This window comes from Sciurus carolinensis, chromosome 10 (genome assembly GCF_902686445.1).
Source record: "Sciurus carolinensis chromosome 10, mSciCar1.2, whole genome shotgun sequence".
In the NCBI taxonomy this organism is placed as follows: domain Eukaryota; kingdom Metazoa; phylum Chordata; class Mammalia; order Rodentia; family Sciuridae; genus Sciurus; species Sciurus carolinensis.
The window spans coordinates 77,859,337-77,880,571 of record NC_062222.1 but is presented as its reverse complement, the minus strand read 5'-3'; the positions used below and the strand labels follow the sequence as shown (position 1 = coordinate 77,880,571).

General features: G+C 37.3%; 1 protein-coding gene across 1 annotated transcript in view; it reads left to right on the top strand.

The window, feature by feature from the left end:
* Mrpl1 (mitochondrial ribosomal protein L1) overlaps nucleotides 1-2,402 on the top strand; it is a 75,256-nt gene extending 72,854 nt beyond the window's left edge. Inside the window, exons 8-9 of the mRNA XM_047565677.1 lie at nucleotides 635-716; nucleotides 2,210-2,402. Coding sequence (XP_047421633.1) covers nucleotides 635-716; nucleotides 2,210-2,328 — 201 coding nt within the window. The 3' untranslated portion in view covers nucleotides 2,329-2,402. The remainder of the gene's footprint in view (nucleotides 1-634; nucleotides 717-2,209) is intronic.
* Nucleotides 2,403-21,235: the final 18,833 nt, after the last annotated feature.

Below are 21,235 nucleotides of genomic sequence, written 5' to 3'. Positions count from 1 at the left end.
TTGAACTCATGAATGCATTAATTTCTAAACATTTTCTTAGTTATTTTTGATAGCTAAATCAGCAAATAACTTTAAGAAAATAACACTAATTCCTTGAAGTATGTATAGGGAATGGTATATGTATCCAAGATATGCTTTGTAGAAATTACTTGAAAATCAAGGAACCTCAAGTGGAAAATCTTCAAAACACTTGGTTTTAATACATTCTATAAGATAATTAAATCTTGAAATATAACATGTGAAGTATAGCTTTTCAAAAGAAGTATGGAAGTTTTTGCTTTCAAAGTGGGGTTTCTTAGTAGTTCATTGCAGCCAGGCACCACACCGCATGCCTGTAATTTCAGTGACTTGGGAGGCTGAGGCAACAGGATTGCAAATTTGAGGCCAGCCTCAGCAACTAATTGAAACCCTGTCTCAAAAACAGGACTGGGGATGTAGCTCAGTAATAGAATGTGCCTGGGGTGCATCCTCAGCACCATCAAAAAAAAAAATAAAAATAAAAAATAAAAAAGGATAATTCCATTAGGTGAATATTTGAAAAACACCATCCAGAATAAATGCTAATACAGTTACTCAAATGGTGTCATCTTCTCACTTTCATATTATTAATGTTATGCATATCTTTTTCTTTCAGTTGGATATGTCAAGTGACCAGATTGCTACCAATCTGCAAGCAGTTATTAGTGAAGTCTGTAAGCACAGACCTCTGAATTTGGGTAAGTGGTATGCTGAGGGTAGACTTAGGTGTAGCACTGTGATACTTTAAAAAATGTAAAATATTAGGAAAACAATTAGGTTAACACGCAAATACATACAAAGCAAACAACATTTCTAGGGATTAAATAAATAAAATTTAATTCTTCAAAGGATTTCTAATTACCTTATTAATGAGTTATAGTTTTTAGAAAGGGACTTGTTTGTCATTTATAAAGAATATATTTGTACATTTCCACATTATTTCTACCATTAAATGAAATAACGTTTGAAAGGAAACAGATTGCCTTAAACTTATAATGGTACTAAATAGGAACAAAAATCATTTCTGAAATGATTTTTTTTTATAACTTCATTTTATTTATTTATTTTTTTATGTGGTGCTGAGGATGGAACCCAGTGGCAAATACTGAACCACTGACCCACAACCCCAGCCCTATGAAATGATATTTTGAAGCTATATCATTCACTTTGTCCCTGAACTAGTACATGACTTTCTTAATCTTATTTATTTATTTTAGAAAAGAAAGATCATTTTTGTCATGTCATGAAAGTCACTTCTTATAAATGGAGTGATTCATGGAGAATCACTGACTTGGTCAAGGTGTGAAAACTATGTAGTGGGTTAGAACCAGCTAGCCTGGCACCTTTATCAGTGCATTATATCCATTGCATTATGTTTCATTCATTATCTTTCCTCAGACAAACTTCATTCATGGATAGCTAAAGCCAAACCAGGATCCATTTTAGTTAATTGACTATTCACTAATAGGTTAACCATGACAGAAATTTGTCAGGCTTAGTGTCATAACTATATTAATAGTTAAAATACAATCATAAGCTTTTTTGTTTTGTTTTTTAATGTTCTTTGGGAGTTAAACACTTCATTTGTTCTATGGCTATAGTACTTGGTCATCGTATGTGTATAGATTCTTATATTCCATGGAAACTTTGATTTCAGCATAGCATCCTCACATATAGCAGGAGTGGGATGGTGGACAATAAATCTAAGTAGTGCTGTTATTTTATTTTTTTTATTTTGTGCCATTTAAAATGAAACCTCCTAACATTCTTATGAAAAACTCTTTAATTTTTAGAGAATTTTACCAACTGTTTGGTTACACAAAGGTAGCATCTGTGCAGACCGTTTTAAATATTTAGAGTATGTTCATCAAATGTAAATATCACCACCTGCTCCCTTCACTGTTGACTTTGCAATAAAATAAATTCTAGGTGATATCTACTGGAAGAAGGAAATGAAATATTAGTGAGTATGTGGTTTTAAGGATAAATCTATAGTACGGCTAGTTCTGTGTTCTGCTCTAGAAATGAGTCTGTTTTCCCTTTCTTAGAATTTAAAATATTACTCAACAATTTAGCACTTTTCAAGTAAAAATACAATATGAGTCCTGTAAGGTTTTCTGTTGTGTATTTGTATTTGCTCCTTAGGAATCTGTGGAATAAAATCAAAATTGATTCTTGTCTTTGTTTCCAGGTCCCTTTGTAGTACGTGCCTTCCTTCGTAGCGCAACAAGTGAGGGTTTGCTACTAAAGATTGATCCATTGCTGCCCAAAGAAGTAGGAACTAAAGAAAGTAACCAAGAAGCTGCCTAAAAGTGTTGAATTGTGAAATTATTTTGAATGGATTAAGAAACAACAAAGAAAATTATAAAACTGCATAATTTCTACATTTGATGTCATGATTTCTTGAACATTGCACTTAGAAGTGAATTTCAACACTGAAAATTTATACAATTTCAAAATTAAGAAAATATTTCTTTGAACCTGCTTTGTAGATTCTGTCATATTCTACATCTTGGTAGATATAGCAATTTATAGCTTAACAACTTTCCCTTGGGAGCCACAACCATCTGAGTGAGGGAAGAGTAACATGCTTGGTTCTCACAAAGCAGAGAATGACCCAGTCACGACCCACATTACAAACATAACTACTTTTTAAAGAATAAAATGTTGAAAGTATTCATTCTAAGGAACTCTTTTCTTCTTCTTGTTCTTGTTCTTCTTCTTCTTCTTCTTCTTCTTTCTCTCTCTATTTTTTTTTTTTTTTTATTTAGTTTTTGGCAGTAATAGGCACTGAACCCAGGACTGTGTGCATGTTAGGCAAGCACTCTACCAGTTACTACCTCCCCAGCTCTAGATTACCATCTTCTGAAAGCTTTGATTAATCATTATTTGAAGATCCTAAATCACAACGTAGGAGCTGTATTTTTGTTGTTGTTGTTATTTGCAATTCTGGGGATCAAATTCAAGGCTTTGTACATGATAGTCAAGGACTCTTGCCACCTAGTTTATACCCCAACCCCAAGAGCTCTGTTATTTTATTTGTAGATTTTCTTCTGATCAATGGAGAATATAACTCATATTATTGAAAAATTTAAAACACTGGTAAATGTGAAAAAAAATTCATACTACTACTATGCAGGGATAACCAGCATTAATATTTCAGTACTTTCCTTTGTTTTCTTTCAATGGAGTGAGTGACAGAGGGTGTATGCTTTTAGTCTCATGAGCTGTTACAATCATTTCTCTATATTAATTAAAATTTCATAAGAAAAGTATTATTTTGGTGATTGGGCAACATTTCATCCTGTTGGTATCCTGATTTATGGAATTATTCCCCCACTTGGTAAGCATTTAACTGGTTTCAGAGTCCCCCTTCCATTATTTGCCGTGCTTTGGAGTATAATTTATTTTCAGAAGTGGCATTCCAGGGTGAAAAGGTCTGATATGGATACAGGTCTCATGTCTTTAGAAAGATGCCCATTAGAGCTTTTTTTTTTTTTTTTTTTTTTTTTTTTGGTCTAACTAGAACCTGGTTGAATGTTTATAATGGCATCCTTCAGGAAAAATAGTAGAATTGCATTAATATTCTTAATGCTGATCTTTTAAATGTTAAATGTTTCCTTCTTAGAGGACAATAAAATTAAAATTAAATCCATTTCAAATATTTTCTTCTTAGAGGACAACAAATTAAATCCCATATTTAAAAAAAGTAAGGACAAAGTTTTTTTTAATAGGAAATACTAGTGATTCTCTTTTAGTTTGCATCCACATCACCTAAAAGGTTTACACAACAAATTGCTGGGCTTCATTCAGCAAATGGGGTAATTTGAAAATTTGATTTTCTAACTGACTGTTTCTGCTGCTGATGGTCCAGGGACCATACTTTGAGACTGGTATGCACTGATAGTTCTTTTAACCCTGGATTTAATAAAAACATCTCTGACTTTGGGAACAGCATAATTTACTTAAAAGTTCTGAAACTGATTCTGAACCACTGGGATCAAGAATCACTGTTGTATGCCATCAACCAAATTATAAAATAATACAAGTCAAGGTTTTTAAAAACTGAGCTAAAAAAGAAAAAAAAGAAGAGATAATGCACTGAGCTTAAGAGTCAGAACTAGTTTCTAACTTTCTATTCTATCCCTGTGTATAAATAGTTTAAATTCTGAGTTCTAATCCTGTGAGCAAACAATTCAAGTTGTATGGTCTGATGTAAGACAAAGACATCATATGATGGCACCAGTGTACTTTCTAACCAAAATTTTACAATACATCTTTTAGCAGTTGGGCATTTTACACTGTTTGAAGTGATGTAATAAGACATTATTAAGTACCATTACTAATATAGGCACACAGTGAAACATAAATTCGATGCTATTATTTAATACCTTGTTAAAAACTAGATGTTTTGAGAATGGGTAGATTTATTTCAGTGATTTTTTTTTTTTTTTTTTCCAAATCTTAAATTTTATAGCAAGTTGTGCCCAGTAGATGGCGATAATTGCCTTTCATACAACTTTTAAATAGTTGTGTACTTATTGGTAGGTTCTTGATTTTTAATTTAACTCTACAAATAAAATAGCAAAAGTACTTTTTATAAACCACTTGGAGCTTTGTTTTGGAGTGAACTTTTTGTTTATGTTTTACTATTTTGAGCACGTTACAGAGGTCGCATTAGCTTTCTAATAATGTATATGTAAAAATTTTTAAAAATTTTATTACAGAATTTTTCAAATATACAGAATATAATTAATGAATCCCACTTACATATCACCCAGGTTAACGATTAACAACATTCTGCTGTTGTTCTAGTTTTATCAGTTCCTTCAATTTACCCACCACCCCTCATTCCTGCTAGAATAATTAAAACAAATATCACATATCATTTAACCTACTTTTAGCACTTTAAAACTTAAGAGTTTGTAGATGTAGAGTAGAAAAGGAGACATTTTGGCTCTAGAGAGTTTCCACAATTCTAGCTCCTCAGTCACTTGATTGACAGAAGAAAAAAAAAACTATTTGTTAAATGAAAAGCCTAACACTTCATGCCTCATTTTATACCACTTAAAACTTTGTATTATTCTTTCCTGAGTTGGTTGTTGCTTTGATAAAAATTAATTTTTAAAAATCTTATGTTAAATACAACAACCCAGTGTTTCCTCAAAGAGCAATATTTATACCTTTGGTGGTATAAAAAGTGAATTTAGATATGCAGTGAATCACATTTAAAATTAATAGTAAAGGGACTGGAAGTTCAGTCCCTAGTACCAAAATAGGTAGCTGAATAGTTAAGTATGTCTTTTAACATATTGTAGAAAAATGTTAGGGTTTAGATACTAGTTGTCCCCCCAAAACTCAAGTGTGAGACAATGCGAGGAAGTTTAGAGGTGAAATCATTGGGTTATGAGAGACTTAACCCAATCAGTATATATTAACCCTGAAAGGGATTAACTGGGTGGTAACTGTAGGCAGGTAGGGTATAACTGGAGAAGGTGGGTTCCTGTGGGCATGCCTTTGGGGTATGTATTTTGTTCTTGGTGAGCAGAGCTCTTTCTCTGCTTCTTTGGTGCAATATTCTGAATTAATTTCCTCCTCCACACCCACCCACCATGATATTCTGCCTCAGCTTGGGCCCAAAGCAATGGAGTTGGCCATTTATGGACCGAGTTCTCTGAAACTGTGGGCCCCAAGTAAACTTTTCCTCTAAAATTGTTCTTGTCAGGTCTTTTGGTCACAGTGGCAAAAACTAAGACAAAAAAATATAACCTGCACATAAAGACCATGATTTCAATGGGTATCTATTATGGTTTAGATATGAGGTGTTTCTCAAAAGCTCATGTGTGAGGCAATGCAAGAATGTTCAGAGGTGAAATGATTAGATTACAGCTCTCATAATCTAGTGGATTAATCCACTGATATGGATGTACTTGCAGTAACTGTAAGTAGGTATAGTGTGACTGGAGGAAGTAGGTCACTGGGGATGTGACTTGAGTTTATGTTTTATCCCTGGTGAGCAGAGCTCTCTCTCTGCTTTCTGACTGTCATGAACTAAGCAGCTTTCCTCTGCCATGCCCTTCTGCCACAGTGTTCTGCCTCATCTGGGGCCAAGAGCTCTGGAGTCTACTGCCTTTGGACTGAACTTCTGAAACCATGAGCTGTAAGTATTCTTGTCCGGTCTTTTGGCCACAGTGATGAAAGCTAACGAAAATAGTATCATTGCCTAGGATAACATTAGAGTAAATAACTATGTTTATGTTTTTAATTTATTATTAAATATGTAAATTATATAAACTGCCAAACTTCAAAGGGGTTGTACCATTTTGTATTCCCTCCCACAATGCATGAGTATTCCAGTTTCTCTGCATCTCTGTCAACACTTGAAATTGTTTTTTAGCCATTCTAGTGGGTATTTAATAGTCATATATGATGTACTTGAGAAAACAAGTTATTGTACTGTGTGAGAAATGATAGGTTTGTTTTCAGCATGTGCCATTAAGAGAATAGAGTGTATTTATACCATGAAGACTCAGAAGCAGAGGAAGGCAGTACTAATATAGACCCTTTGGGGAAGCAAATTCTGGCACAAACTAAGGCAAAACATAAATGTTGTGAACTCTCACAAAGTAGTTAGTGAACTTTTTTATTGAGTATATTTAAAACAACATAATCAGTTATTGTTCATTAGCTGCAATTGACAGAAACTGACTGACTTAACCAGAGAAGGAATGTATTATAAGGATATGAAGTGGGTCACAGTCTCAGAAGTAAGTCAAACAACTGGTCCTTGGAAAGTGCAGGAATGTGACATCTAACAAGAGATCTAACTTGCAGAAACCAGTGGAATGTCTCCTCAAAGAGTAACTGTTTTGGTGAATCAGTTCAGTTTTCTGACCTTGTGTCAGATTTAAATCTGCCTGGTGTGGTGACATGCCTGTAATCTCAGCTCCTTGGGAGCCTGAAGCAGGAGAATTGCAAACGCAAGTCCAGCCTGGGCAAAATAACATGAGAGAGCCTGTCTCAAAAACCAACCAAACAAACCCCAAAAAGATTTAAATTCTAAGAGAGGAGAGCCCATTTGACCTAGTTTACATGCCCAGTCATTGGTCAGGAAAAGGCAGAATAGATGATCTCAAGAAAAATGCATTTAGTAGGGTAGAAGATATTTCCCAGAGTAATACTGAAATGATTCACCAAAAGAAGTGGCTCTTAGAAACAATAATAGGAGAGGACTGGCGATGTGGCTTAGGGATAGAGCACATGTCTTGCATGTGTGAGGGTCTGGATTTAATCCCCAGCGCTGCCAAAAAGAAAAAGAAAAAAAGAAAGAAAAAACAAAGAAGAAAGAAACCATGATAGGACACTCAACAAAACTCTGACCCACCTTTTCCCTGAATATCTATTAAGTCTTTGAAGTCAATAGTATGTGGTACTGAACTCAAGATATTAACGCCATACCCTGATCTATGTGTTATCAGTTCCTGTTGACAGACATTTAGGGTTTTTCCAATATGTCATTTTGCTTAATATAATTGTTGTATTTTTCTATGAGTATGAGCAGGTATTTCTCTAAGGTACATTACTAGAAATAGTATGTTGTAGTGATTAAGAGCACACACTTGAGAGCCCAACTGTTATGTAGCTGTACATTGTTGATGTTGCCCAGTAAGCAAGTATTTTATTGACATACAACATAAATTTAAAAATTTGAACTAACAAAGTATACAGCTTGATGAATTTATAGATATTCTATATCCTTATCAATAATTGTCTTGTTATTTTTTATTTTAATGATTTTGCTGAATGTGACATTGTCTAGTAATGCTTAGAGAATGTCTAAATCCCTTTAGTGGGGGAGAACATATTTAGAATATCATACCCCATTGATTAAAGTTGTAATATGGTGGGGGGCTGGGGATATAGCTCAGGTGGTAGAGTGCTTGCCTTGCAAGCACAAGGCCCTGGGTTCAATCTCCAGCACCGCCCAAAAAAAAAAAAAAAAAAAAAAAAAAAGGAAAAAGTTGTAATATGGTTGGGGTTTTTCTTTTTTTTTATATTTCTTTTTTTTTAATTTATTTTTATTGTAAACAAATGGGATAATTTAGTTTCTCTACATGAAGTAGAGGCATACCATTTGTGTAATCATACATTTACATAGGGTAATAGTTTTTGATTCATTCTATTATTATTTTCCTTCCCCCACTCCTCCCACCCCTCTTTTCCCTCTTACAGTCCCTCCTCCCTCCCTCCACCACCCCCCATTATGTGTCATCATCTGCTTATCAGCGAGATCATTTGTCCTTCAGCTTTTTGAGATTGGCTTATCTCAGCATGATATTCTCCAATTTCATCCATTTGCCTGCAAATGCCATAATTTTATTATTCTTTATGGCCAAGTAATATTCCATTGTATACATTTACCACGGTTTCTTTATCCATTCATCAATTGAAGTGCATCTAGGCTGGTTCCACAATCTGGCATTTGTGAATTGAGCAGCTATGAACATTGATGTGGCTGCATCTCTGTAGTATGCTGATTTTAAGTCCTTTGGGTATAGGCCAAGGAGTGGAATAGCTGGGTCAAATGGTGGTTCCATTCCAAGTTTTCTAAGGAATCTCCACACTGCTTTCCAGAGTGACTGTACTAATTTGCAACCCCACCAATGTGTGAGTGTACCTTTTTCCCCACATCCTCGCCAACACCTATTATTGCTCGTATTCTTAATAATCGCCATTCTAATTGGGGTGAGATGGAATCTTAAGGTAGTTTTGATTTGCATTTCTCTTATTACTAGAGATGTCGAACATTTTTCATATACCTGTTGATTGCTTGTAGATCTTCTGTGAAGTGTCTGTTCATTTCCTTAGCCCATTTGTTGATTGGGTTATTTGTATTCTTGGTATAGAGTTTTTTGAGTTCTTTATATATTCTGGAAATTAGTGCTCTATCTGAAGTATGAGTGGCAAAGATTTTCTCCCACTCTGTAGGCTTGCTCTTCACATTGCTGATAGTTTCCTTAGCTGAAAGAAAGCTTTTTAGTTTGAATCTATCCCAGTTTTTGATTCTTGTTTTTATTTCTTGTGCTATGGGAGTCCTATTAAGGAAGTCTCATCCTAAGCCGACATGTTGAAGATTTTTTTTTTAATATTTATTTATTTTTTTTAATTGTATACAAATGGGATACATGTTGTTTCTCTATTTGTACATAGAGTCAAGGCATACCATTTGTGTAATCATATGATTACATAGGGCAATGATGTTTATTTTTTTTCCCTTCCCCCCCACTCCTCCCACCCCTCTTTTCCCTCTATACAATTCTTCTTTCCTTCATTCTTACCGCTCTCCTTATCCCTAACCCTAAACCTAATGCTAACCCCTCCCACCCCCCATTATATGTCCTCATCCGCTTATCAGCGAGATCATTCGTCCTTTAGTTTTTTGAGATTGGCTTATCTCACTTAGCATGATATTCTCCAATTTCGTCCATTTGCCTACAAATGCCATAATTTTATAATTCTTCATTGCAGAGTAATATTCCATTGTATAAATATGCCACAGTTTCTTTATCCATTCATCAACTGAAGGGCATCTAGGTTGGTTCCACAATCTAGCTATGGTGAATTGAGCAGCAATGAACATTGATGTGGCTGTATCTCTGTAGTATGCTGATTTTAAGTCTTTTGGGTATAGGCCAAGGAGTGGGATAGCTGGGTCAAATGGTGTTTCCATTCCAAGCTTTCTGAGGAATCTCCACACTGCTTTCCAGAGTGGCTGCACTAATTTGCAACCCCACCAGCAATGTATGAGTGTTCCTTTTTCCCCACATCCTCGCCAACACCTATTGTTGCTTGTATTCTTGATAATCGCCATTCTAATTGGGGTGAGATGAAATCTTAGGGTAGTTTTGATTTGCATTTCCCTTATTACTAGGGATGTTGAACATTTCTTCATATATCTGTTGATTACTTGTTCATCTTCTTCTGTGAAGTGTCTGTTCATTTCCTTAGACCATTTGTTGATTGGATTATTTGTATTCTTCGTGTAGAGTTTTTTGAGTTCTTTATAGATTCTGGAAATTAGCGCTCTATCTGAGGTGTGGTTGGCAAAGATATTCTCCCACTCCGTAGGCTCTCTCTTCACATTTCTGATAGTTTCCTTTGCTGAGAGAAAGCTTTTTAGTTTGAATCTATCCCAGTTGTTGATTCTTGCTTTTATTTCTTGTGCTATGGGAGTCCTGTTAAGGAAGTCTGATCCTAAGCCAACAAGTTGAAGATTTGGACCTACTTTTTCTTCTATAAGATGCAGGGTCTCTGGTCTGATTCCGAGGTCCTTGATCCATTTTGAGTTGAGTTTTGTGTAGGGTGAGAGATAGGGGTTTAATTTCATTCTATTGCATATGGTTTTCCAGTTTTCCCAGCACCATTTGTTGAAGAGACTATCTTTCCTCCATTGCATATTTTTGGCCCCTTTGTCTAGTATGAGAAAATTGTATTTATTTGGGTTTGTGTCCATGTCCTCTATTCTGTACCATTGATCTACCTGTCTATTTTGGTACCAATACCATGCCGTTTTTGTTACTATTGCTTTGTAGTAGAGTTGAAGATCTGGTATTGCAATACCCCCTGCTTCGCTCTTGCTACTGAGGATTGCTTTAGCTATTCTAGGTTTTTTATTCTTCCAGATGAATTTCATAATTGCTTGCTCTATTTCTGCAAGGTACATCATTGGGATTTTAATTGGAATTGCATTGAATCTGTATAGCACTTTAGGTAGTATAGCCATTTTGACAATATTAATTCTGCCTATCCAGGAACATGGGCGATCTTTCCATTTTCTAAGGTTTTCTTGAATTTCTTTCTTTAGTGTTCTGTAGTTCTCATTGTAGAGGTCTTTCACCTCTTTTGTGAGATTGATTCCCAAGTATTTTATTTTTTTTGAGGCTATTGTGAATGGGGTAGTTTTCCTAATTTCTCTTTCTGAAGATTCATCACTTATGTATAAAAATGCATTGGATTTATGAGCATTGATCTTGTAACCTGCTACTTTACTGAATTCACTTATGAGTTCTAAAAGTTTTCTGGTGGAATTTCCAGGTTCCTCTAAATATATAATCATGTCATCAGCGAACAGGGATAGTTTGGTTCTTCTTTTCCTATTCGTATTCCTTTAATTTCTTTGGTTTGTCTGATTGCTCTGGCTAGAGTCTCAAGGACGATGTTGAATAGAAGCGGTGAAAGAGGGCATCCCTGCCTTGTTCCAGTTTTTAGGGGGAACGCTTTCAGTTTTTCACCATTTAGAATGATATTTGCCATGGGCTTAGCGTAGATTGCCTTTATAATGTTAAGTAATGTTCCCACTACCCCAATTTTTTCTAGTGTTTTGAGCATGAAGGGATGCTGTATTTTATCGAATGCTTTTTCTGCATCTATTGAAATAATCATGTGATTCTTAACTTTAAGTCTGTTGATATGGTGAATTACATTTATTGATTTCCGAATGTTGAACCAACCTTGCATCCCTGGGATAAAACCCACTTGATCGTGGTGCACTATCTTTTTAATATATATTTGTATGTGATTTGCTAAAATTTTGTTGAGAATTTTTGCGTCGATGTTCATTAAGGATATTGGTCTGAAATTTTCTTTTCTCGATGTGTCTCTGTCTGGTTTAGGTATCAGGATGATATTGGCTTCATAGAACGAGTTTGGGAGGGTTCCCTCCTTTTCTATTTCATGGAATAGTTTGAGGAGTATTGGAATGAGCTCTTCTTTAAAGGTTTTGTAGAACTCGGCTGAGAACCCATCTGGTCCTGGACTTTTCTTTGTTGGTAGGCTTTTGATGACCTCTTCTATTTCATTGCTTGAAATTGGTTTATTTAAGTTGTGTATGTCCTCCTCGTTCAGTTTAGGTAATTCATATGTCTCTAGAAATTTGTTGATGTCTTCGAGGTTTTCTGTTTTGTTGGAGTATAGATTTTCGAAATAGCTTCTAATTATGTTTTGTATTTCACTCGTGTCTGTTGTGATGTTTCCTTGTTCATTCCGAATTTTAGTAATTTGAGTTTTCTCCCTCTTTCTCTTTGTTAGTGTGGCTAAGGGTTTATCAATTTTATTTATTTTTTCAAAGAACCAACTATTTATTTTGTTAATTTTTCCAATTGTTTCTTTTGTTTCAATTTCGTTGATTTCAGCTCTGATTTTAACTATTTCCTGTCTTCTTCTACTTTTGGTATTGGTCTGCTCTTCTTTTTCTAGCACTTTGAGCTGTAGTGTTAAGTCGTTTATTTGTTGATTTCTACTTCTTTTTTTGAATACACCCCATGAAATAAATCTTCCTCTAAGTACTGCTTTCATAGTGTCCCAGAGATTTTGATATGATGTGTCTTTGTTCTCGTTTACTTCTAAGAATTTTTTTATTTCCCTCCTGATGTCTTCTGTTATCCATTCATCATATAATAGTGTATTATTTAATCTCCAGGTATTGGAGAAGTTTCTGTTTTTTATTCTGTCATTTATTTCTAATTTCAATCCATTATGATCTGATAGAGTACAAGGTAGTATCTCTATCTTCTTGTATTTGCTAACAGTAGCTTTGTGGCATAAAATATGGTCTATTTTAGAGAAGGATCCATGTGCTGCTGAGAAGAAAGTGTATTCGTTCTTTGTTGGATGGTATATTCTATATATGTCTGTTAAGTCTAAATTGTTGATTGTGTTGTTGAGATCTATAGTTTCTTTATTCAATTTTTGTTTGGACGATCTATCCAGTGGTGAGAGAGGTGTGTTAAAATCGCCTAGTATTATTGTGTTGTGGTCTATTTGATTTCTGGAATTGAGAAGGATTTGTTTGACGTACGTGGATGAGCCAATGTTCGGGGCATAGATATTTATGATTGTTAAGTCTTGCTGATTTATGCTTCCCTTAAGCAACATGTAATGTCCTTCTTTATCCCTTCTGACTAGTTTTGGTTTGAAGTCCACGTTATCTGAAATGAGGATGGATACTCCAGCTTTTTTGCTGTGTCCGTGTGCATGGTATGTTTGTCCCCATCCTTTCACCTTTAGTCTATGGGTGTCTCTTTCTATGAGATGAGTCTCTTGCAGGCAGCATATTGTTGGATTTTTCTTTTTAATCCAATCTGCCAGTCTGTGTCTTTTGATTGATGAATTCAGGCCATTGACATTCAGGGTTATTATTGTGATATGATTTGTATTCCCAGTCAATTGACTCATATTTGTTTTTGACATGATTTGGTTTCTCCTTTATTTGGCTATTCCTTTAGGCTAGTTCCTCCTGTTGCTGATTTGCATCGTTGTTTTTCATCTCTTCCTCATGGAATATTTTGCTGAGAATGTTCTGTAATGCTGGCTTTCTTTTTGTAAATTCCTTTAGCTTTTGTTTATCATGGAAGGATCTTATTTCATCGTCAAATTTGAAGGTAAGTTTTGCTGGGTATAAGATTCTTGGTTGGCATCCGTTTTCTTTCAGGGCTTGGTATATGTTGTTCCAGGCCCTTCTAGCTTTTAGGGTCTGGATTGAAAAATCTGCTGATATTCTTATTGGTTTCCCTCTGAATGTAATTTGATTCTTTTCTCTCGCGGCCTTTAAAATTCTGTCTTTATTTTGTATGTTAGGTATTTTCATAATAATGTGCCTTGGTGTGGGTCTGTTGTAATTTTGTATGTTTGGAGTTCTATAAGCCTCTTGTACTTGGTTTTCCATTTCATTCTTCAGATTTGGGAAATTTTCTGTTATTATTTCATTGAATAGATTGTTCATTCCTTTGGTTTGTTTCTCTAAGCCTTCCTCAATCCCAATAATTCTTAAATTTGGCCTTTTCATGATATCCCATAATTCTTGTAGATTCTGTTCCTGGTTTCTTACCATCTTTTCTGTTTGGCCAACTTTGCTTTCAAGATTAAATGATTTGTCTTCAATGTCTGAGGTTCTGTCTTCCAGGTGTTCTATCCTATTGGTTATGCTTTCTTTGGAGTTTTTAACTTGGTTTATTGTTTCCTTCATTTCAAGTATTTCAGTTTGTTTTTTTTTTCTGTATCTCTAACTCTTTATTGAAATGATCTCTTGCTTCCCGTATTTGGTCTTTTAACTGTTGATTGGTGCGATCATTTAATGCCTGCATTTGCTCTTTCATCTCCTCCTTCAATGCCTGCATTTGCTCTTTCATCTCCTCATTAGCTTCCCTGATCGTTTTAATTAGTACATTCTGAACTCCCTTTCTGACATTTCTTCTGCTGTGCTGTCATTGGGTTTTATTGATGTAGTATCTAGGTTTGTTTGGGACATTTTCTTCCCTTGTTTTCTCATATTGGTCAGCTGTCAGTGGGACCCTGAGATATTGCAGTTTTCCGCTATTGGCTTATAGTGTCCCGGTACATTTCCAGTGTATCACCTCCCAGCCTTCAGTAGCCTGATGTCTTGGAGGAATCTGATAAAGCAGCGTATCCGAAGAAAACTGCCCCTAGCCCCCTACTGGTTCCACGGTTTGGAACTGGTTCTGTGCGGAAATGCTCTCACTGTGGGCCTGCACCGTGCAGCTGGCCGTGTGGGAGGAGCCCACTGCCGGAGTGTGGAAGGCTACCTTGGGAAGACTCTAGCTGCCCTGCCTGGCTCCGATAAGCCACCTCTATCTGGGCCTGCCACCCGGGCCGAGCTTTACCCAGTGGGCAGACTCACCTGTGGCTCTATTTCAGTCCGAGTCTCTCCAATGCCTCCCCTTCTTAACTCCTGGGTTCTGGAGCGACTGGGGGTGCAGTCTCCCTCTAGGCCGCCATCTTGGATCGCCCCGTGAAGAGAGCCTGCAGCCGGAGTGGGCAGAGCCGCCTGAAGAGGTCTCTGGCTGCCCTGCCCTGATCCCAGAGGCTGCTTGCAGATCGAAGCTCTCCGTTGGTTCGGGGACTTGTGGCTGGTTCTATGTAGAAAACCTCTCACTGGGCGGTCTGGTCTGAGAAGCTAGACTTCAAAGGCACCTCCCATCGCAGGGGTCCAGGCTACTTGGGGAGGTCTCTGGCTGCCCTGTCCTGGTCCCTGAAGCTGCTTGTGTGCCGGAGTACGTTGCGCTGCAGTGGCTCCGGGACTCGGAGCTTGTTCTGTTCAGAAAGGCTCTCACTAGCGGGCCAGTTCCGTTCCGAGAACCTGGAGAAGCTGGCTGTGTGGGCGGGGCCCACCGCCGGAGTGCGCAGGGCTGCCTGTGGATGACTCTAGCTGCCCTGCCCGGCTCCGATAAGTCACCTCTATCTGGGCCTGCCACCCGGGCCGAGCTTTACCCAGTGGGCAGACTCACCTGTGACTCTATTTCAGTCCGAGTCTCTCAATGCCTCCCCTTCTTAACTCCTGGGTTCTGGAGCGACTGGGGGTGCAGTCTCCCTCTAGGCCGCCATCTTGGATCGCCCGTGAAGAGAGCCTCCATGTTGAAGATTTGAACCTACTTTTTCTTCTGTAACATTCAGGGTCTCTGGTCTGATTCCATGGTCCTTGATCCATTGTGAGTTGAGTTTTGTGCAGGGTGAGAGTTTAGGGGTTTAGTTTCATTCTGCTGCATATGGATTTTCAGTTTTCCCAGCACCATTTGTTGAAGAGGCTATCTTTTCTCCATTGCATATTTTTGGCACCTTTGTCTAGTATGAGAAAATTGTATTTATTTGGGTTTGTGTCCATGTCCTCTATTCTGTACCATTGATCTACCTGTCTATTCTTGTACCAATACCATGCTGTTTTTGTTACTATTGCTTTGTAGTATAGTTGAAGTTCTGGTATTGCGATACCCCCTGCTTCACTCTTCCTGCTAAGGATTGCTTTAGCTATTCTGGGTTTCTTATTCTTCCAGATGAATTTCATGATTGTTTGCTCTATTTCTGTAAGGTATGTCATTGGGATTTTAATTGGAATTGCATTGAATCTATATAGCACTTTTGGTCGTTTGGCCATTTTGACAATATTAGTTCTGCCTATCCAAGAACATGGGAGATCTTTCCATCTTCTAAGGTTTTCTTTAATTTCTTTCTTTAGTGTTCTGTAGTTCTCATTGTAGAGGTCTTTCACCTCTTTTGTGAGATTGATTCCCAAGTATTTTATTTTTTTCGAGGCTATTGTGAATGGGGTAGTTTTCCTAACTTCTCTTTCTGAAGATTCATCACTTATGTATAAAAATGCATTAGATTTATGAGCATTGATCTTATAAGCTGCTACTTTACTGAATTCACTTATGAGTTCTAAAAGTTTTCTGGTGGAATTTTCTGGTTCCTCTAAATATATAATCATGTCATCAGCAAACAGGAATAGTTTGAGTTCTTCTTTTCCAATTCGTATCCCTTTAATTTCTTTGGTTTGTCTAATTGCTCTGGCTAGAGTTTCAAGGACAATGTTGAATAGAAGTGGTGAAAGAGGGCATCCCTGCCTTGTTCCAGTTTTTAGGGGGAATGCTTTCAGTTTTTCACCATTTAGAATGATATTGGCCATGGACTTAGCATAGATGGCCTTTACAATGTTAAGGAATGTTCCCACTATCCCTATTTTTTCCAGTGTTTTGAGCATAAAGGGATGCTGTATTTTATCAAATGCTTTTTCTGCATCTATTGAAATAATCATGTGATTCTTGACTTTAAGTCTGTCGTTATGGTGAATTACATTTATTGATTTCCTGATGTTGAACCAACCTTGCATCCCTGGGATAAAACCCACTTGATTGTGGTGCACTATCTTTTTAATATATATTTTTTTGCAATTTGCTAAAATTTTTTTGAGAATTTTTGTATCAATGCTCATGAAGGATATTGGTCTGAAATTTTCTTTCCTTGATGTGTCTCTGTCTGGTTTAGTTATCAGGGTGCTATTGACTTCATAGAATGAGTTTGGAGGGTTCCCTCCTTTTCTATTTCATGGAATACTTTGAGAAGTAGTGGAATGAGCTCTTCTTTAAAGATTTTGTAGAACTCGGCTGAGAACCCATCTGGTCCCGGACTTTTCTTTGTTGGTAGGCTTTTGATGACTTCTTTTATTTCATTACTTGAAATTGATCTTTTTAAATTGTGTAGGTCCTCCTGGTTCAGTTTAGGTAATTCGTATGTCTCTAGAAACCTGTTGATGTCTTCGAGATTTTCTGTTTTGTTGGAGTATAGATTTTCAAAATGGCTTCTAATTACGTTTTGTATTTCACTCGTGTCTGTTGTGATGTTTTCTTGTTCATTCCGAATTTTAGTAATCTGAGTTTTCTCTCTCCTTCTTTTCGTTAGTGTGGCTAAGGGTTTATCAATTTTGTTTATTTTTTCGAAGAACCAACTATTTATTTTGTTAATTTTTTGTATTGTTTCTTTTGTTTCAATTTCATTGATTTCAGCTCTGATTTTAACTATTTCCTGTCTTCTACTACTTTTGGTGTTGGTCTGTTCTTTTTCTAGGGCTTTGAGCTGTAGTGTTAGGTCATTTATTTGTTGATTTTTTTCTTCTTTTATTGAATGTGCTCCATGAAATAAATTTTCCTCTAAGTATTGCTTTCATAGTGTCCCAGAGATTTTGATATGATGTATCTTTGTTCTCATTTATCTCTAAGAATTTTTTTATTTCCCTCCTGATGTCTTCTGTTTTCCATTCATCATACAATAGCGTATTATTTAATCTCCAGGTATTAGTTTCTGGTTTTCATTCTGTCATTTATTTCTAATTTCAATCCATTATGATCTGATAGAATACAAGGTTGTATTTCTATCTTCTTGTATTTGCTAACAATAGCTTTGTGGCATAGAATATGGTCTAATTTAGAGAAGGATCCATGTGCTGCTGAGAAGAAAGTGTATTTGCTCTTTGTTGGATGGTATATTCTATAAATGTCCATTCAATCTAAATTATTGATTGTGTTATTGAGTTCTATGGTTTCTTTGTTCAGTTTTTGTTTGGAAGATCTGTCCAGTGATGAGAGAGGCGTGTTAAAATCAGCTAGTATTATTGTGTTGTGGTCTATTTGATTTCTGGAATTGAGAAGGAATTGTTTGACATACATGGATGAGCCACTGTTTGGGGCATAGATATTTATGATTGTTATGTCTTGCTGATTTATGCTTCCCTTAAGCAGTATGAAATGCCCTCTTTATCCCTTCTGACTAACTTTGACTTGAAGTCCACATTATCTGATGTGAGGATGGATACTCCGGCTTTTTTGCTGAGTTCATGTGCATGGTATGTTTTTCCCCATCCTTTCACCTTTAGTCTGTGGGTATCTCTGTATGAGATGAGTCTCTTGCAGGCAGCAAATTGTTGGATCTTTCTTTTTAATCCAATCTGCCAGTCTATGTCTTTTGATTGATGAGTTCAGGCCATTAACATTCAGGGTTATTATTGAGATATGATTTGTATTTTCAGTCATTTGGCTCATTTTTGTTTTTTGACATGACTTGGTTTCTCCTTTATTTGGCTATTCCTTTAGGGTAGTTCCTCCCCTTGCTGATTTACATTGTTGTTTTTCATCTTTTCCTTATGGAATATTTTACTGAGAATGTTCTATAGTACCGACTTTCTTTTTGTAAATTCTTTTAGCTTTTGTTTATCATGGAAGGATATTATTTCGTTGTCAAATCTGAAGGTAAGTTTTGCTGGGTATAAGATTCTTGGTTGGCATTTGTTTTCTTTGAGAGCTTGAAAAATGTTGTTCCAGGCCCTTCTAGCTTATAGGGTCTGGGTTGAAAAATCTGCTGATATCCTTATTGGTTTCCCCTGAATGTAATTTGATTCTTTTCTCTCGCAGCCTTTAAAATTCTGTCTTTATTTTGTATGTTAGGTATTTTGATTATAATGTGCCTTGGTGTGGTTCTATTTTAATTTTGTATATTTGGAGTTCTATAGGTCTCTTGTACTTATTTTCCATTTCATTTTTCAGATTTGGGAAATTTTCTGATATTATTTCATTAAATAGATTGTTCATTCCTTTGGTTTGTCTCTCTATGCCTTCCTCAATCCCAATAATTCTTAAATTTGGCCTTTTCATGATATCCCATAATTCTTGTAGATTCTGTTCATAAATTTTTTACCATCTTCTCTGTTTGGTCAACTTTGTTTTCAAGATTAAATATTTTTTCTTCAGTGTCTGAGGTTCTGTCTTTCAGGTGTTCTATCATATTGCATATGCTTTTTATGGAGTTTTTAATTTGGTTCATTTTTTCATTTCAAGGATTTCTGTTTTTTTTTTTTTTTTTTTTCAGTATCTCTAACTCTTTATTGAAATTATCTTTTGCTTCCCACATTTGCTCTCTTAACTGTTGAGTGGTGCAATCATTCAAAGCCTGCATTTGCTCTTTCATCTCATCGTTTGCTTCTCTGATCATTTTAATTATGTACTTTCTTAACTCCCTTTCTGACATTTCTTCTGCCATGCTGTCATTGGATTTTATTGATGTAGCATCCTTGTTTGGGACATTTTCTTTCCTTGTTTTCTCATATTGGTCAGGTATCTACCCATCACTAGTAGTGAAACTCTATTGACTTATAGTGTCCCTGTAGATTTCCAAGAACTCGCCTCCTAGCCTTCAGTAGCTTGAAGTCTTGGAGGAAACTTGATAATGCAGTGATCCACAAGGAAGCTGCCCCTCTAGGGGTGGTGGCCTTCAGGTGGGGTATATTTCCTGCTGGTGGGAAGAGGCGCCTCCACTTGTTGACTGATGGTCAGTTAAAAGGGGGACTAGACTGGGGGCTGGGCCATGGCTGGTCTGGGCCTGTGTCTCTGGTTCTACCACCCTGATGGAAAAGCCTCTCCAGGGGGGAGACTCACCCAGTGGGGACATCTTGCTGGGCAGCTTTCCTCCGAGAAGATCCCTTTGGTCCAGAACTACCACCTGGGCTGGGCAGCCCTCCTCTGCGACGTTCCCAGGGGTCTGGACCTCCCTCCTAGGCCAGGGAACCTAGCCCTGTGATTGAGACTCTTGCTGGGCAGCCCTCCTCTGCGATGTTCCCCGGGGCCTGGAACTACCACCTGGCCCTGCAAGGGACTCTCTCTGAGCGGTCCTCCTCTATGACGTTCCCTGGGGACTGGACCTACTGCCCAGGTGTGGGACCCTCACCCTGCGTCGAAGCCTCTTGCTGGGTGGTCCTCCTCTACAATGCTCCCGTTTGTCTAGGTTCATGGCTCCAGCGGGGGAGTCTCACTCTACTCCATGAAGTTCCCTGCATTCCGGGACTACTGACCCATCCAGGGAGCCTAACCCAGTGGAAGAGACTCACCGGCTGCTCTGAGTTGGTCCCCAGTTTCACAATACCACCTATTCTTGAATCCTGTGTCCTGTCAAAGGGCCTCCAGTCTCCTGTAGGTACCTCAGGAAGGGAGCCACCCTTTTGATGATGATGGCCACGTCCTCAGGAATAATTCAAAATGCCTGCACCACCCTCTAAAGAAGCTGGGGACCCCCAGCGTGGGTGTGCTGAGTCAGCACAGAGGCAAGTACAGTGTCCCTCAGCAGTACGGTGGCAGGCAGGCAGGCTCAGCAATGGCCTTCAACCTCGGCTTGAGGGTCAGATGTGCTGGCTAGCTCCATGCAGTGGCGTCCGACCTCGGCTTGGGGGTCGGCGGGCTGGCTCTGGTGATTGTTTTAGTCAGTCTTTTCATTTGTGACCAAAATACCTGACATGAAAAATTTTAAAGGAGGAAAAATTTATTTGGGTCTCACAGTTTCAGAGGTCTCAGTTCATTATGGCTGATCCATTCTTTGGGGCCCAAGAGGTAGAATATCATGGTGGAAGGATGTGGCAGAGGGCATGGCACCAGGAAGCAGAGAGAAAGTTCTTCTCACTATGGACAAAATACAAACTCCTTAGGTACACCTCTAATGAATCATCTACTCCAACCACACTCCACCTGCCTACAGTTAACACCCAGTTAATCCTTTTTGGGGATTAATGCAGTGATTACTTTAAGTCTCTGATAGCTCAATCATTTCACCTCTAAACTTCCTTGCATTGTCTCACACATGAACTTTTGGGGGATAACATCTCACATATAAACCATAACAGTGATAGAGAGTTTTATGGGAATCACAGAATAATTTTTTCTTAAAAAATAAAAGACTTGAGATGGAAGTAGTCAGTTATTTTCTCATTCCAACAAGTTAATGTCTTTTTTGGAGAACAAGTTTTGTTTTGTTTGGATTATCCTATGAATAAAGGGTTCTTTGTCAAGTTGGTCGGGATGCCCAGACTCTAGGACCTGGTTTGGAATAT